This window comes from Cyprinus carpio, chromosome A9, assembly GCF_018340385.1.
Source record: "Cyprinus carpio isolate SPL01 chromosome A9, ASM1834038v1, whole genome shotgun sequence".
Classification (NCBI taxonomy): Eukaryota; Metazoa; Chordata; class Actinopteri; order Cypriniformes; family Cyprinidae; genus Cyprinus; species Cyprinus carpio.
The window spans coordinates 27,873,088-27,892,655 of NC_056580.1; the positions used below are offsets into that span (position 1 = coordinate 27,873,088).

The following is a 19,568-nucleotide window of genomic DNA, read 5'->3' on the forward strand; positions in this document are numbered from 1 at the left end:
AGATAGAGAGACAGACAGACAGACAGATAGAGAGACAAACAGACAGATAGATAGATAGAGAGACAGACAGACAGACAGACAGACAGATAGAGAGACAGACAGACAGATAGATAGAGAGACAGACAGACAGATAGACAGATAGATAGACAGACAGACAGACAGATAGATAGATAGACAGACAGACAGATAGATAGATATACAGATAGACAGACAGATAGACAGAAAAAAAAAAAAAAAAAAAAAAAAAAAGACAGACAGACAGATAGATATATAGACAGATAGACAGACAGACAGACAGACAGACAGACAGACAGACAGATAGACAGATAGATAGATAGATAGATAGATAGATAGATAGATAGATAGAATAGATAGATAGATAGATAGATAGATAGAGAGACAGACAGACAGACAGACAGAGAGACAGACAGACAGATAGAGAGACAGACAGACAGACAGACAGACAGACAGATAGACAGACAGATAGATATATAGACAGATAGACAGATAGACAGACAGACAGACAGACAGACAGAGAGACAGACAGACAGATAGAGAGACAGATAGACAGATAGATAGATAGACAGACAGATAGACAGACAGATAGAGTCATTTTTAGGAAGGGGTTGATCCTTTTTCCAAGTCAGTGAATCTGTTTTTTATTTTTGTATTTCTTTCTGACATGTTGGTGTTTATCTTTCACTTGGATGTTATATAGAGTTAATACAGTTGGTTAAAAACAAAAACTGAGTCCGTCTTCAGGCCGCAAAGCAACAAAATCTGATTATTTAAGAGGCTGACTCTTTTTGTATACACACTGTATGCATGGTAAATATTCTCCATCCGCAGAAATCTCCAGTTAGCCGCTGGATATACATAAGCTGACTCTCTGAAAAAACTCTGCGGATTAAATAATGTCACAACCGAAGGGCTAAAACCAAAACAACATCCTCACCCTCAAGAGAGATTTACAGGCCATTAAAGCCCAACAGGACGATACGGAGGAAGCACGAGTGCGTGTGAGATCTGCTGGAGTGTTTACAGAATGTGTGTGTGAAAGCTGCTCTCATTAAGAGCTGAACTCACACACACACACACACACACACACACACACACACACACACTGCGAGAGCTGTAATGAACACATGATGAATGCAGACCTTTCCACTTTACAGCGCTGCTCTGGAGCAAGTTCACAACCTGCCTGCTGTCCAGTCATCAGAATCAGCTCTTTTGGTATTTCTGGTCCTAGCAGGGATCAGAGTTGAAGTTTTGCTGGTGGTTTTAGTCTCAAGACTGGATCTGGACTGTGGACACAAGCCCTTCTAGCTATAAACAAGCTCATTTTGTGTTGTTGTGTTGCTAAATCTGTCAGAGAGCAGCGCGTAATGCAGTCCGTGTTCTGTTTCAAGTAGTTCAGGGATGAACAATATAAAAATTCTGCCTGACACTAATAAGCCAAATAAATACATGTTTTTTATTATTAATTATGATGGTGTATTTCTACCCAATTTTGTTTTAACTTAAAATTTTAATTTTAATTTTTAAAATGTCGTGAGTCAATTTAGGCCTCAAAACATTATAATGTACAGTATGAAAAATTAATAATCATTCACATATCATGTTTAACAGTGTTTTCAATTAAACATATTTTTGACTATTAATTAGTATTAATGATTAAACAGTACCATTACATTTTATTTCATTAAAATTACATTTTAATATTAAAGTTTTTAAGTCAGGGATGCAAATGTAAATGCATTACTCCGAATATAGCATTTAAGTAAAAATATTAAAAATGGATAAATATTCATTTTGAGATTTGCTTATGATCACATTTAACAGTAATTCTCTATTAAACATCTAATAATTTATTAATATTAAATTAATATTAATTAACATTAAATTATGATGGTTTTAAATGCATGATGCAAAGGTAAATGTCAAACTCTGTAACAAAAAGATGCTAAAAATGAATGAACAAATGGTTGATTTTACGATTTGCTAAAGATAACATTTAACAGTGTTCTCTAATACTTTTAAATTAATATGAAATTATTTGTGTTTTAATTGTGTGATGCAAAGGTCAGGTTAACTTAATGTTGCATCTCAGTACAATATGTATAAATATGTAATGATAAATAAAAATAAATAAATATGTATATTAATTTGGAATTTGCTAAATATCACGTCTAACAGTGTTTTTCTATTAAACTATCTAATATGTTTTGTATTATTTAATTATGACGACATTCAATTTAATTATTAATTATTATATTTTTAAATATGTAACACAAAGGTAAATGTCTAAGTAAAATGCAAAAAAAAAAAATGAATGAAAGAAAGAAAGAATGAATAAATAAATTAAATAATTGTTAATTAATATCTAATATCATACACCAGACTGATTCTAATCAACAAACAAAAAACGAAATCTATAATATCAAAGAATAACTAGTATGGCTTATTATATTTTGGAGCATCAGTTTGAAGAAAATGCACTTTTCTTCAATGTAAACGTGATTTGGTCTTGGCAGCAGTTTTCAGACTCAACTTCTGCTCAACTGTTTTGAAGCGCTCTGACTTCAGGTGAGGAGGAAACAAGTGTGTGTTAATAAATGAATGCCTAACTCTTTCAGTCAAGAAGCTGAAAGTCTGGCAGCAGGACAGAGTAATTAACAATCATTATGAAGTACACACACACTGGGGCTATTATTAATGCTATTAGTGAAGCACGCTGACTAATTCCACACGGCACTGTTTGCTTTCTTCCTTCAACTACAGTTTTACTGAATGTTTGGGACATGAGGCGTGAGAACAGGTATTTACAGACAGAGCCGGCACATTCCCAGGAAGGTTGGGAAGTCTTGGGAATGCTGAGATCTTTTTCACACCCCTCATATCTACAATATGAGAAAAAAACAAAAACAAGATCACAAGATATAAAAAAAAAACAAAATCTTAAAACAATCATAGCGAAAAACTAAACTGAGTAAAACTAAACCTAAAGAAAGCACTAGTAATTTCACCTGTGCATGTGTTAAAGCACTCCTCTCCTGCAGATGGCGATATGGAGTTAAATTGGCAATAGTGCAAATACACAGAGCTTATGAATTGTTTCTTCACTGGGATTCTATTGTACACTATTTTATTATCTGTGTAAATGCAATTAAAGTGTGAATAAGGATTTAAATTCAGAAGGTTTTGCTTAGTTTCAATGTCGAGCTGTCAATGCTGACTCCTCAATTGCTTTTTTAAACAATACAATTTAAAACTAAAATTTATATGAAAAGATTCAATAACTAATTCTATAACAGTAATTACTACTACGAAAATCTGAATCTGAAATATATTTATAAAAATCATAGTGATTTGTATCTATACTTATTAAAACTAAAATATAAAATATACATATACATGAAAAATATTAAACTTTATACAAAATATATACAAAAATGCTCATGAACTGATGAATTATAATTGCTTAAAATAATAAAAAATATATATATTAAATATTTAAGATTTTTATAATTATTAAAATAGAAAATATAAATATTTAATATATAATACATATATAAAAATATATATTACGTTAATGAACTGATTGTTATGTTCATGAACTGATTTATTATAATTGCTAAATACATGAAATGAAAAACTATAAAATATAATTATTCAATTACTAACAATAAATAAAATATTTAGATAAAAACATAAAAAATGAAATGTAAAAAACGTTAATGAACTGATTCTTTAAGTACAATTGCTAAAACTAAGACTGAAACTAAAACATAGGTATACAGATACATGGATATATTGATAGATATATTGATACATAAAAAAATACATCCATGAAAAAAACAAAACTGCATTAACAAATTAACTGCAAATAAAAATGAATAAAGAGTCAATTATAAAAATATTATAAAAATTGAAAATGCTAAACTATAAAATATTGGTGTTAATGATTTGGTTCAACCAAGAATAAACATCCCTCTTGTTCACAATGTGTGCTGCTGATTTTTAGTGCAACTAAAAGAGACACTAGAAGTGCAGCCAGTTTTCTGACTGATTTGAATGATTGAATGAATTTTTTGAATGATGAGAAACACAGTTTAGTCACACAAGCCTAATCCTTCAAAACTGACTAAATGAGCAGAGCTTTCTGAAAATGAAATCATAATTGTGATGAATATCAATTATCTTCCACCATGCCTCTTTAACTGACATGAACCTAACTTTGAAAGTCAGGGCTGACAGAAAACCTTGAGTTCATCTCGTGAATATGATCATTTCAGTGTGACTTGAAGGCGATGTTAAACTGGAGCCTGTGGGAATGTATGGAGATGCTGCTATATATTAAACTCTCTCAGGGTTAAAATAACATGTGACAGACCCCCATGTAAACAGTGTTGACCCTTATATGTGTGTGTGGAGGTAAAGCTGAGCTAACTGGGCTGTGTCGTTGAGATTTGACAGGTATGCAGCAAATAAACCAGCCTGAAAACTAATCTAAAGCATCTCACTTACAATCACTACCCAACAAACAAATATGTGGTATGCAAATTGAGCTTGATTTCCAGTTTCCACAAGAAAGTCAAATTCATTCAAATTATTCAAAACTATACAAAAATAACCAACAATAATCAAAACAATAACACAAATATAATAAACTTACTAAACTAAACAAATTAAACACAATTTTGTGCTTAGTGATGCACCGAAAAATATTTTTACCGAAACACAGAAATTGAATTGAAAGTTTAAAATATAAAATGTTAAAAATAACGTTTAGTTAATAATCAATTAATTAATCAAATTTATTTCATCATTAGCAATCAATCAAGTTGTATACAAATACTATAAAAATCACACATATATAAAAAAAATATCTAAAAAATATATATATATATATATATAATAATAAGAAAAATCAGGGTGGCCAAAATTATGTTCATATATGAATAACTTATTTTAATAATGCAAATGTAATGCAAAGAAAAAAAAGGTACATTTAAATGAAGTAGTTTAACCCAATTTTCCTTCAAACTTTGATTAAAAATATATATAATAATATAGAGTAATACTATTATAATATATCATAGTATTTAGATTTTTATAATAATAATAATAATAAATTTGTTATATATTTATATAGCAAATGTAACGCAAAAGCATTGCTAAAATTTACCCAATAGTCATTTAAAATTCAATACAATTATATAATATTATTTATATATTTGGATAATATTATATTAATAATGCTTGCTTGATTAAAAAAAAATAAAATCAGAAAAAGTGCTAATTAAACATCACTGTTTTAGTCAATGATTTCAGCTCTCCAAAACCATTTCAGCCCAAACGGAAAATGTATTTTTTCTTGCAAAAATATTTTCCAGTTGTGAGAAATCAATGTGAATGTCCAGCACCACATCAAAAGAAATCCCTTTTTATACACTACTTTAGAGTACATAAGCATCAGATGTCAGTCCTGCCTAGTCACCGGTCTCTGAGGGGCCTGCATGACGTCATGTGAGCAGTACCATACAGCGCTGTGCCACAGACAGCTGGCATTCGGCTGGCGCCACCCTGCTGCACACAGCTGTTTGGAAAGCTCTGATGTCTCACGCACTCCTGTGACCAACACAATCCAGTGTCCAGTGATATGCAGCTAAAGATACACACAGACAACAACTCTGCCAACTCTGTTCCTGCCCAGCACAGAACCTGCACTACACGCTACTGACAACACACACACACACATGCAATTATCTCATGGAGCAATGCATGAAGCAAATTTAATGACGCACATGCTGCTTTGCTTACATACATAATTTAACATAAAAACACCATAGAACACATCTTAAGTAAACAAATAAAAGGATCTCTCATTTTTGACCAACGAATTATGACTGTTCCAGAGTTGTGTTTTTTCAGCATAAGGATTTCGCCAATGGTGATATTTCGTGGCCAATATTATGCTCATACATCAATAATACAATTTAATGATACCAAATGTAATGCAAAACATGCTAAATATAACTGAAGTGTAATTTTAATCAAATACTCATTCAAAACTCAAAAAATTAGCTTAGAAAAAATTTGATTTTATAAGTATTAATATTACATAATAATAATAATAATACTAATATATTATACAATAATAATAGATTTAAATAATATTAAGAATGGATTGTGCCAATTTAACATGAAATGTGGCATTTCCAAATGAAACAAAATAATAAATGGACAAAAATAATATTTAAAGATCATGTTGGCCAATTTTATGTTTATGGATCAAAGATGATAAGATGTCCGCATCAAAAGAAATTTACAAAAGTGATTTTATGTCCACAGAAAGTGCATTAAATTTAAGTAAAGTGTCTACTTTTAAGGTTTCAAATAAGTTTCAAATAAAAATGTCAAAATTTGGTTTAAATAATGTTACATTGTCATTCAGTGTTACACAATATTTATGTAAAAATTCAAAGAACATTCTTATTCTAAAGTGTACATATTAAAATATATAAAACAATAAAGAATATTACATTTTATTGTGTTTTAAATGAGTAAAACCTAGGACAGTGGCAAATTTTAAAAATGTAAAATTACAACTAATTAGTATTTGGGGTGAAAGCAATTAGTCTTTTAATATGACAAAAAATGATTTTTATTGTAAATATGCCTGACATGATAGTTTTTAAGTGTTTTTAGTGTTTTTGCTTGGAAAAACAAAAACAAAATTACAATTAAATTAAACAAAATGTCCCTCATATAAATTAATTATTTAATGTAATGATGGCAAATGTACTGCAAAAAAATCCTTTCACCCAAGATTCACTCAAACTTCAAAATAAAAATATTATAATAATATTTACAGTTTTTTTTAAATAATAATAATAATAATGTTCATAAATGAATAATTTAATGATAGCAAATTTCAAGAAAAACTGCATTTTACCCAATACTCAAAAATTTTAAAGTATATATAATATTTAGATTATTTTATAATTAAAAATTACATAATATTATGATAATATTTAGAAAAGATAATGGAACCAATAGAACATTTTAGATCTGAGCTTAACTAAAAATATGTATATTTATTAAACCAATTACAATGAACTCTTAAATAATTTTCGTGACTATCTCCCGGTCATCAACCCTGACGTCATCAACAATCTTCTACTCTAACCAACAAAAACAAAAGCTTGATTCTGAAACACACACATCTCTGAACTGAATAACAGCAACGTGTGGACACTCACCAGTCGCACCGTCAGGAAGCTTCCTCAGCGACGACGTGATCGCATCTCCAGGAACGCGAGGACTCTCCACATACTTGGGCTTTCTGACAGGTCCTCAGAACAGAAAGACAGACACAGAGATGTATGTAATCAATCAGATCTCAATCAGAAAGGAGTCTTATGTGAGGGTAAGGAGCGGGTGAACTCATGCCAGCGGCAGCAGCAATCTCCACAGCTCTGGGAATGTAAACTACAGCAGGAAACCAGCGCTATTTAACTCTTAGGAGACGGGTGTGAGATCTCTGTGTGATAATGTGTGCGTTTCTCTCGCCAAAACTGGCTCTCCATCTACTCGTGCATGCACATATTATAAAGAAATTCCTCTACAAGAGCCTCAGACTCTATTTAAGGACTTGAAACAGCATTCCCAAACAATTTTACTTACATAATGTGAAGCAGAATAATAAATGTATGCTCAGACTTGAAAAGCTACATACCAGAATGGAGACAGCTGATTGGAAGCGAGGGTTGGAAAAATACACTAATTTTCAAAAGTTTGGAATTGAATGTTTTTGAAAGAAGTCTCTTCTGACTGCATTTATTTGATCAAAAATACAGTAAAAATTGTGAAATATTATTACAATTTAAAAAAACTGCTTTCTATGTGAATATATGTTAAAATGTCATTTATTCCTGTGATCAAAGTTGAATTTTCAGCATCATTTCTCCAGTCTTCAGTGTCACATGATCTTCAGAAATCATTATAATATACTGAATTGCTGCTGGAGAAATATTTCTGATTATTATCAGTGTTGAAAACAGTTGTGCTACTTTTGTGGAAACCGTGATACATTTTCTTTCAGGAGTTTTTGATGAATAGAAAGTTCAAAATAAATAATTATAAATGAATAAATTAAAAAAAAATAATAATAAAACCGACTTTTTTAACAGTAGTGTATGAGGGAAGTCAATGTATTTTAAAAAGCATATTTTGGGGACAACATGCACAGATAAATCGAGCACATATTGAGAAGTAAATTGGGTCCATTTTCATTTAATTTGTTAACTACATTGTGTACCAGCTGCTGCTAGTTTTCACGGAAACACTAATGTGGCTTACACAAATATACAGCAATTTGGTCCAAAACAATGTGTAAAAAAACAGCATCAGATTTGAGATGAAAGGCATCAGACACAGAAAATGTTGTGCCATCCTGGAATTCCTCTTCGTTGAGCGTATAAAAGAAAGCGCCCTTCAAATCCATCTCGACCCCCATAAAGCTTACAGGTTTAAGTACGTTCCTCTGTTTATCATGGAAAACCCTGGTGAGATCAAAGACCCGGCGGCCCGTGTAAGATCTGACCAAATAAAGTCATGGAGTAAAGAGCAGCCGCTGGCCACGGGAGCCCTCATAGCGGAGACATCCATCAGGCTTCAGCGGCGTGATAGAGATTCATCTCCGCTCTGCACCTGCATGACTCTGACCTCCAGGAAGCAAACACAGCGCTCACAGATGACAAATGAAACGGTGAGTAAAGAAAAAAAAAAAACAAATCAAATGAACATACAATTCAAGCTAATAAATTAAACACCAAATCAAAACCAAAACTTACATTTTATATTTCTTCATGCACATTGCTGTTCTTATTGTGAACATTATGATGCAATGAGATCCTTTATCTCAATGGAATTACTTGCTTCATCTTTCATTTCAGATGACAACACAAATCCTCAATTCTGATACACAACCCGCATTATTCAAGATCCAAGAAATAAAAAATAAAAAAAAAATCCTTGACAGTTTCTCCAAAAAATAAATGAGATTAAATGGAGAAGTCTGCTGAAGCCTTCTGCTTCTTAGCAGGGTTATTACTGTTAAATATAATTAAAACTTAAACCATAAAAACAATTATTACTTAAAACAAAATAAACTTTAACAGAAATAAAATAAAATTAAAAAATTAAAGACATTTTAATTCAGCAAGTTGCCAAGGAAATATATATATATATACAGACTATATATATATATATATATATATATATATACAGTACAGACCAAAAGTTTGGAAAACATTACTATTTTTAATGTTTTTGAAAGAAGTTTCTTCTGCTCATCAAAGCCTGCATTTATTTGATCAAAAATACAGAAAAAAAATGTAATATTGTGATATATTATCACAATTTAAAATAATTGTTTTAAATTTATTATACTTTAAATTATCATTTAATTCTGTGATGCAAAGCTGAATTTTTAGGATCATTATCACATGATCCTTTAGAAATCATTCTAATATGATGAATTCATTATCAAAGTTGGTGAAACAGTTCTGCTGCTTAATATTTTTTCAGAACATGTGATACTTTTTTAGGATACTTTGAATATGAATAAAAAGTAAAAAAAAAAAAAAAAAAGAAGCTATGTTTTAAAATATAAATATTTTGTAATACAATATACACTACTGGTCAGTAATTTGGGGCTAGTAATTTTTTTTCTTTCTTTTTTTAAATAAAATCAATACTTTTATTCAGCAAGGATGTGTTAAATTTGATAAAAAGTGATAGTAAAGAAAATATATTATTAGAATATATATTATTAGAATATTTTTTTTTATTTTGAATAAATGCAGTTCTTTTTTTAACCCTTTTATTCATCAAATATATTAGACAGCAGAAACTGTTTCCAGCACTCATAATAAATCAGAAATATTAGAATGATTTCTAAATGATCATGTGATAGACTGGATGTTACATGTGTGACACTGAAGGCTGGAGTAATGATGCTGAAAATTCAGCTTTGCATCACAGGAATAAATTTTTTTTTTTTTTTAGTATATTCAAATAGAAAACTATTATTTTAAGTTGTAATAATATTTCACAATATTACAGTTTTTTCTGTATTTTTGATCAAATAAATGCAGCCTTGATGAGCAGAAGAAACTTCTTTCAAAAACATTAAAAATAGTAATGTTTCCAAACTTTTGGTCTGTACTGTATATATATATAAAAAATTTTGTTAGTTTAAATTAAAATTAAATATAATTATATAATAATAATAAAATGATAAAAACATAAAATTACTAAAGCTAAAATTAAAATTAAAACAAATAATTAAAAATTAAAAAGAAAACTATAATATTATATTAATGATAGTAAATTATGTAAAATCAGCAGCCCCCCAAGAAAGTATTTTACATACATCCACTATAAATAAATAAATATTGGTTAAAATAAATAAATAAATGCATGCATTTATGCATACATACATACATACATAAAACCAAATGAATAAAAATAAAACATACAAGTGAGACTTAAGTGTCCAAATATGTTTTGGGGCTGTATTATAGCAAACTATGTTACTTTTACACACTATCCGTACACACTAACAATTTTAAAGACAGATTTTATCTATCAATATCACTTCATATTTGAACATAATATTAGGGGAAATGTTAGTGGAAGCTGTGCTTCTTGTGTAGCCTTTAATGCATCTCTACTGACACACACACATACACACACACACACACACGCAGTGATAGTTAATGCTCTAATAGCTCTTATAGTGATGTACACTGCCATCTATGGACGCCTGCAGTGAAATGCAAACAAATGTTGAAACCACATATGACACAGAAGTCCATTTCTGTTGGTTATTCATATGATATTCATGCAAACAAAACAACCCTTTTTAAGTTGTTGTCAGCGGCAGTGTGAAAATTTATATATTAGTTTTGCCGCTGAATTGAAAATAACACTGCTGATTTATGTATTCGTGTGGAAGAAAAAAACTCATATTTTATTCCACAAAATTCTTGTACAAGTTTTGGCTTCAGGGGAGAGAGAATAAATCCACACACACATCTGTGATTAAAATGCATGAGTCTCATCTCTCTGGTGGAGAGCACAAACAGGTACTGACTCAGACTGAGGTCCAACAGCACATCTGAGATGCATGCAAATAAAGAGCCATAGAATATAAACTAAATGAGAGGAAGAACGAGGGGGGACAACAAATCACTGATCACAGTGATAATGACACTGCTTTGTAAGATACCTTCTGCTGGCCACATTCAAGAAGGCAATCCCACAATGCATTACAATGATCTCAGAGAAAATATTTTATATATATATATATATATATATTTAGAGAGAGAGAGAGAGAGAGAGAGAGAGAGAGAGAGAGAGAGAGATTTTATGGCCACAAATTAAGGATTCGCTCCTATGACTTATTAATTTGTTCCCTCATTGTAGTTCAATCATGGGCTATCTAGGGAACAAATGAATGAAGCATGGAACTTGGCCACAAGCAGGAACAAAGTAACTTTAAGTTGGAGGAATAAATTCTATGTTGAAGGACTTTGCATTTTTTCTATTTTAAAGTACTTTTACATTTAAAGTACTTTTAAAGTCTGGATCACATTAAAACTGTAATCTGTACATTAGTTAATTATTATTTGCACAATCACTGTTACTCACAGTTACTCACATCTGTTTTGCACATGAGCCGCATCAATTATTGATAGATTTAATCGATTACATCTCTTAATATCTCTCTGATAAAATTAATCAATCTTTGACATCTCTAATATATATATATATATAACTACACAAATAAAATATATACAATATTAAAAGATGAATACATTTTTGATTAATAAAAAACATTTATATGTTTTGATTTTGTGCAATAGTTTTGTATATATGAATTAAAATATTGAAATAAAAAAAATCAATAATAGGGAAAATAAAAGGGATTTTTACATTTCATAATGCATTGAAATGAGCTCATATATATATATCACATATATATATAAAAACTAAAAATATACTTTAAAAACAAAAAAGCTCTACAGACAAAATGAAAGAGATTTTTTTCTTTTGCAACTGGAGTTTTTGTGCTCTACACATGTGGGTAGATGCACAGACTTTAAAAGACATGGAGCAAAGTCAAAGAATATTTGAGTCGTTCTCCCCAGACACAAGATCTTCTGTACGGACAACAAAAGCCACGGAAGAAGAGAGCAGCGCTCTTTACTCTGAAATATCAGCCGTCTGTGAATCCCGTATTCAGACTGAAGTGACGTCCACAGCTGGCAGTTCACTTTTGTGAAGTGAAACACTGAACAGAGGCGGCCGTCATCCAGATCTGTGCTGAGGACGTTTTATTGCGCTGGCTGGTCGATGTCACACTAACATCACCGATGTTTATGTGAGCTTCAATCATGAAATCAGCCGGATCATACTGGTTCTGCAGAACCTTCTGGACTCTGAAACACTAAAAAATGAACTGGCTTGTGTTGCAATTTAAGACGGTATTTCTTTAAAAGACATGATCAAATCATGTTCAGATATGTTCTCATCAAATTCATTTAAACGTGAGGACGTGAAGATTATTCTCACATTTTAAATCAGTTTCTGAAATGCAAGCAGTGTTTATACAGTAAGCATAGCTGCTTTGTTTACAGAGGTTACCGTGGAAACAGCTCTATTTCTGCTGTTCCATAAGCGCCACCTGCTGGCAGACAGTGGAGTTACATTTTTATTCAGTCCGTCTGCTGTTTTTGTTTTGTTCAATGTGAAAATTGTTCAGTCAATATCTCAACACTTCAGATTATAAGGTAGTTAATGTAGAATTGGTTATGGAGCAGATAAAATGACTATAATGTATCATTTTGACACATCCTTTTCTTAAAAATGACTGACGTGAGGTTTATCATGTTATAAAACTTTACTTGAACATGTAGTACATGTTAGTAGATAACATGTTATGTCACCCAACCAGTATTTTTTGTTCCAGACATCATTTTAAGTTTTTTTTTTAGTTAGTCAGTTAGTTAAAGGGCTTTACAAAGAAAAAAGGATGTTTGTTTTGACATATTTTGATTAGAGAAAGTAAAAGTTAAGAAACACCTAGAATATTTTTAGAATAAATTGTTTGATTATTATTGTAGCACCTGTAGACACAACACAAATCTATCTCTGCTGAAAGTACAGAATATTTGTAAAATTAACCCATTGTTCAATTCATTGTGATATTATGATAAAAGATGCTAACTAATATTATTGCCATCTTTATTTTAGATAAGATATTTTTATAGAAATATATAATAAATATAAAAATAAGATAATACAAAATCTAAAAATAAAATGTTAAATACATTTTATTTTATAATAAAATATAAAATAAAGTTCGCAATAAAAAATAAATATAATATGAAAATTTATAAAATCAAATAAATGATAGTTTATATTAAAACTAAATATTATTAAATATAAAATATAAGAAATACAAACCAATAATAAAAAAATATTATAAAAAATAAAATGAATACAAAATAAGATAATACAAAATCTAATAATAAAATGTTAAATACATTTTATTTTATAATAAAATATAAAATACAATTCACAATAAAAACAATAATATAAAAATAAATACAATTAAATTATATTTTATATAAAAATATTATTAAATAATTATAAAAAAATTATACAAAACAATAAATCAAAATATTATAAAATAAATATAAAATATAAGATAATACAAAATTTAAGAATAAAATGTTAAATAAATGTTATTTTATAATAAAAATTATAAATATAAAAGTAATTAAATCAAATAAATTATATTTTATATTAAAACAAAATATTATTAAATAAATATAAAATATAATACAAAACAATAATAAAACAAATATTACAAAAATAGAATACATTACATTTTATATTAAAACTAAATTATTATAAAATAAATACAAAATAAAATGTGTGCAATATAATGCTAGGAATGTGCTTCCTTATACATCTCTATAATGTACGTCTGTTTTAGTAATTGTGATGGGCCAGATGGTAATGCATTTCTGGATCTGTCTCAAAGTATACATGATAACAGAACGCATGGAAGTCATGGGAAATGGACTAACAGCTAGACAGATGGTTTAAGTGTGAATGTCAATGCTGCAGAAGGAACTTCAGACTTCAGCTTCAGGACGTTTAAAACGAGACTAAGATCATTGCTCTCGATTACAGTTTAGAGCAGCGTTTAGAACGCTTCTGTCACACACATCCACATAAAAACACAAACACAGATCTTAAACACTTTAAATCAGATCTGTCGTAACATTTAAACATGCTTTATTAATATACGCTGTAAACGAAAAGAGTATCTTGAGGCACTGAACAGATCTCCCATCTCTCTAAAGACCGTGTCAACATCTGCTAACATCATCCACCTCCAACACACTACATCACTGGAAACACTCGCTGTTACTGAAACAACGTCAGCATAGACTGGACCAGGAGGAAAAAAGTATGCCTGACCTTCGACCTTGAGAGGTAATGACACAAACTCTCCAGTAGGGGTCAGTAAGCAGGCAAAGAGGACGATGTGAAACGTGTCGCTCTCTCTCTCTCTCCTGATGAAAGCAGCACATAAAATGTGCCAGTCTCATGTGATATGGCTTTAATAGGATCAATAACCCGCCGGTTTGGGGAAACAGCGGTTTAGCTTAAAAGGGGGCCGTCACAGTTAAACGTTATTACTTCAGCTGTGAGGAAATGAGCTGCAGGGCCGAGGTAATGAAGCTCTGAGTGCGACGCTGAAATCAGAGTCTATTTGAAAGTGTTTACACTCTGAGTTTGGCTGAACTCATATCACCGCAGCTCCCAGTGAGCAGAAGATGATAAATCGGCATGCATCAAAAGTGCTAGTCTGGTCAACATGCAGTGTCTCTTTACTTTTACTCATTTACAAAATCATAAAAAAAAAAAAAAACTTTAATATCTCAAGAGATTCAGTCTGACTGGTTTTCATTAGCAGACAAATCTGTCTGTAATCAAATCAAACAAGTATATTAGGTCTGTTAGTACATATTATCAATAAAATAAAATAGGAATAAAAAATAATAATAATTTCTAATTATTGCAACATGATAGCATAAATATTATTATATATAAAAATAATTAGACAGAACTAAAACATTTTAAATAATATTTAAAAAAAAAAAAACATATATATATATATATATGAATATAAAACAAAAAATATACAAAAATAAAATGAATATAAAATTGATACAAAAATATTGAAATTTTTATATTTTTATTTAATGTGTGTGTGTGTGTGAAAATAATCATGATTAATCATGAGTTAATTAATACATGCACAGTTGCACACAGTTGAATGAATATGTTTTCCATGATTTTAAAACTTTTAAAATGAAGGTTTATTCTTTAATGTTCTCGTCAGACATATTCCTTCTTCACTGGCATTTACAGGCATCCCATGATGCACCTGGTGAAGTCGGTTAATGAATGTCCGGATCGAGCGGAGCTGGAATCTAGACAGAAGCAGCTTGTATATAAGACCGATTTAATTTGCCACTACATTTCCACTTCTGTTTATATCACACTACTATTATTCTAACATGAGCAAAATAGTCATAAAAAAGAAAGAGATGAGAGTCCTGCCCCCCGTCCTGCTGTTCAACACCTCCTTGTGAAGATCTAAACATCCTCTCCCATACACACACACACACACACACACACACACACACACACAGACACAGACACACACACACAGACCCCCTCTGCTTTTCTCACCATATGTGGCCACTTTAAAAGGAATAGTTTGCTGAACAGTAAAAGATTAGTTAACTTCATTACTTCATTCAAGCACCTGTTCTTATTGAAATGAGCTCATGTCATGTTTTCCTGTGATCAGCAAAGACCACACACTGTCCACATGAACCTCATCAGCAGGCCTTTGATGCTCCTAACAACAACAAGCATTCCCAAAGATTCCCTTCGGCACAGCCGAATAAGGTCCATTCAGTCATTATCATCCAGGGTTTAAGACAATAACTCGCACATTATCCATGTTATTACTTCCACAATCTAAACGGGGGGTCCATGTATCAAGTCCATCTGAACCTAATTATGGTCATTTTTAAATTCCTCCATGTGAAGATTTTCCCAGAAAATCCTCTGCTTGAACAGATAAACAGGTTACGTGATATAAACACTGACGTTTTAATAGGACATACAGCATAAGTCATGCATGACTAACATGGTTTTGAAGGGTTAAATTATAGTTTGATGACAGTTTTTTACTCATTTCTGTGAAATGAGTTCAACTAATTTGATTCGTCAGAATTAATAATTTATTCTTTGAAGCATTTTTAATCTATTAAAATGTAAAAAAAAAAAAAAATACTCTTTAAAAAAAAAAAAAAAACATTACTCAAAAATGTTTTTTTAATGAAATTTTTCATATATTAAATGTTTTTGTAAAAATATATAAAGAAAACTATCACTGTTAATGGATATGTACTGTTATATTGGTGAATATACAGTACTGTTCAAACGTTTGAGGTCAGTAAGATTTTTTAATAGAAGTCTCTTCTGCTCACCAGGGCTGCGTTTATTTGATCAAAAATACAGTAAAAAAATAGTGAAATATTATTACAACTTAAAATAGCTGTTTTCTACATGAATATATTGTAAAATGTAATTTATTTCTGTGATCAAAGCTGAATTTTCAGCATCATTACTCCAGTCTTCAGTGTCACATGATCCTTCAGAAATCATTCTAATATGATTTATGATTATTATCAATGTTGAAAACAGTTGTGCTGACTCATATTTTTGTGGAAACTTGATTCTTTGATGAATAGAAAGTAAAATAAAGTAAAGTAAAATAAAAAACAGCATTTATTTGAAATAGAAAACTTTTGTAACATCATAAATGTCTTTACTGCCACTTTTGATCAAATTAATGCATCCTTGCTGAATAAAAGTATTTAATTTTTGCAAATAAAATATTACTGACCCCAAACTTTTGAATGGTAGTGCAAAGGAAGAATGATTAAATATAATTTTTCCTTAAGTTCATTTAAAACTACATGCAACTGTCCCAACCAACATTTTCGAGATTTGCGGAGGTCAAAACAAACCCTCAATCTCACGTTTCAGACGTCTGTAATAAATCCCTCCCTGAGGCTCTGGTACTCCAGGGGGATCTCATTTGGACGTTTATCCTTCTTTAATTGTCAGACTAATGAAATGTGCAAAGGGCAAATTCGTCTGAGTGTGTCGCCTGTTTCCGTGCCTTCAAAGCATCGATGCTCTTTTCAAAGAGAGCTGCTGAATCCACACACATGAGGAGCAGATGTGAGCAGAGGCCAAAGTGACCACTGAAAGGGTTTCAGTCCTCTGTGCTAAATCCTCCAAAAACAAAGCCCAGGTTTAAACAAGTCCAGAGACAAGCTGCAAACTCTTTGAAGATCTCAGCTGCTCATGGCCTTGTCCTTAACACAGAGATGGTGTGAAAACACGCACACACACACACACTTGTGTTTGCATGTACACACACTAACTAAATCAACATGCAAATGAACTTCAACCTTAAATACAAAAATTCAAAGAGTCAAAGCTAAACAATTGCACAAGAACACACAATAATACAACTGGACAAAACCATTTGAAATGCAGAAACACAAAAGAAAACAAAAGTCTCCCACCTAAATCTAAGATCCAAGTATGAACCTAAATTCTTTCAAGATCATTATTTTTTATGACAGTTAAGCACATTTTCCCAATAATTTTTAATATCATAAAAATCTTGTTACTGTGATACCAAAAATAATACATTATCATATAATATAATTAGTGCTGTCAGTAAATTAAATAAATTAACTAATCAAAAAAAAAAAAAAATCTGAAGTTATTCACGATTATTCACTCCTAAGTTTTTAAATATGCTTTTATATTTTATATAATTTCACATTCAAACTTCAAATTAATGTAGAAACAACATAAAGACTGTATATTTTTTATATTTGTTTAATGGCATTTTTTATGACTCAAGGCCAGTATCACTGATAATAATACTACTACTGATGTCTCTATGAAATGGAGTTTTTTTTCCCTCTAATATTCAACCACTGACTAACATTACAGTATAATTGAGCTTTCAATTTCAACATTTATTAGACTTAAAAAAAAATTACACTTCTAATTTAAGTGAACTTAAAACAATCTTCACATAAACCCATTATAATAAAATCATATTTAGCTACCTGTACCCTTCAGCAAGTAGGAAATTAAACAGAAATTGAATAAAGTTATCAAACACTTAATTCTAAATTAAATATAGATGAATTCTTGAAGCTACAAAAGTTATTGATTTTTTTTTTCTTTTTTTCGTTGATTAACAGACATCACAGCAGCTGGGTTATTAGCTTATTTAGCTTAGCTTAGCTTATTTATTAATGAAAACCATGATGAAAAATATTCGTTTGATGAGCTTTTTTCCCATGACTGAAACGAGATGATGGCGGGACGACAATAAATCAAATAAACGATAACTGTGACTATATCAACATGCAATATCATTGACGATAAGAAACTAAAAAAACTAAAAAAACTAAAACGTATTTAAAAAAATAAAAACTATACCAAAATGTCTTATTTTTTTGTCGATGAAAAAGAAGACAAAATATTATTGTAGACTGCTGTACACGCCTCTACTATGCAAGCTTTCATTTTTGCGGTTGCCAGATATTAAGAGTTCAAATCCCCAAATCAGAGCTTCTCTGTTAAAAGGATACATTTTCTGCTCTGTGTTTCTCTTAAGTTTTAAACCATGCACACGTGCTCACAAAAACACCGAACTGCACACCGAAAACACAGACAAACAATTAAAACTGGAGTTCAGCTTAAATTAAAATGTCATTCAGCCTCTCTGTGTTCTGTCTGTTTGACTTTTTTAATAATGCAGAAAAAATGCACATACTAAACCTCTATATTTTTAATAGAGAAACATTATTGCAATTTGGAATTATTGGAATTACTATTAGGAATTTGTTATAATATTTTTTGTTTGTTTTTACTAGTTTTCATAAAATAGACAGAGAGAGTGCATATCTAAATCAATGACATTAATTCATATATTAAATAGCCTGTAATACTGTAAATCAGCAAACTAGACAAGGTCAAATAAACCATGTGCATGAGTCCACAATCTTTTGATCTGTGCTTATTGGTGAAAGTGCAACCCCTGAATTGTAAAAATTAATTTCTCAAATGTCAGTTTAACCATTATACAGCATGACGAAAATGTGACTAAATGCTCACTCATTTAGTCGATTAAAACTTGACTGAACAAAAATAGGACAAGATTGACTAAATATGACAATAACTAAAAAGTACATTTGACACAGGACTAAGACTAAATTAAAAACGGCTGACAAAATTAACACTATTATCAATTCATTGTTACACAGAAAATATGATGCATTAAAACACGATCAATTCTACAT

At 30.4% G+C, this 19,568-nt stretch overlaps 1 protein-coding gene across 1 annotated transcript in view; it reads right to left on the reverse strand.

The window, feature by feature from the left end:
* The window catches only part of LOC109048073 (protein TANC1-like), a 164,643-nt gene that overhangs the window by 89,051 nt on the left and 56,024 nt on the right, over positions 1 to 19,568 (reverse strand). The window contains 1 exon segment of the mRNA XM_042764338.1: positions 7,269 to 7,361. Coding sequence (XP_042620272.1) covers positions 7,269 to 7,361 — 93 coding nt within the window.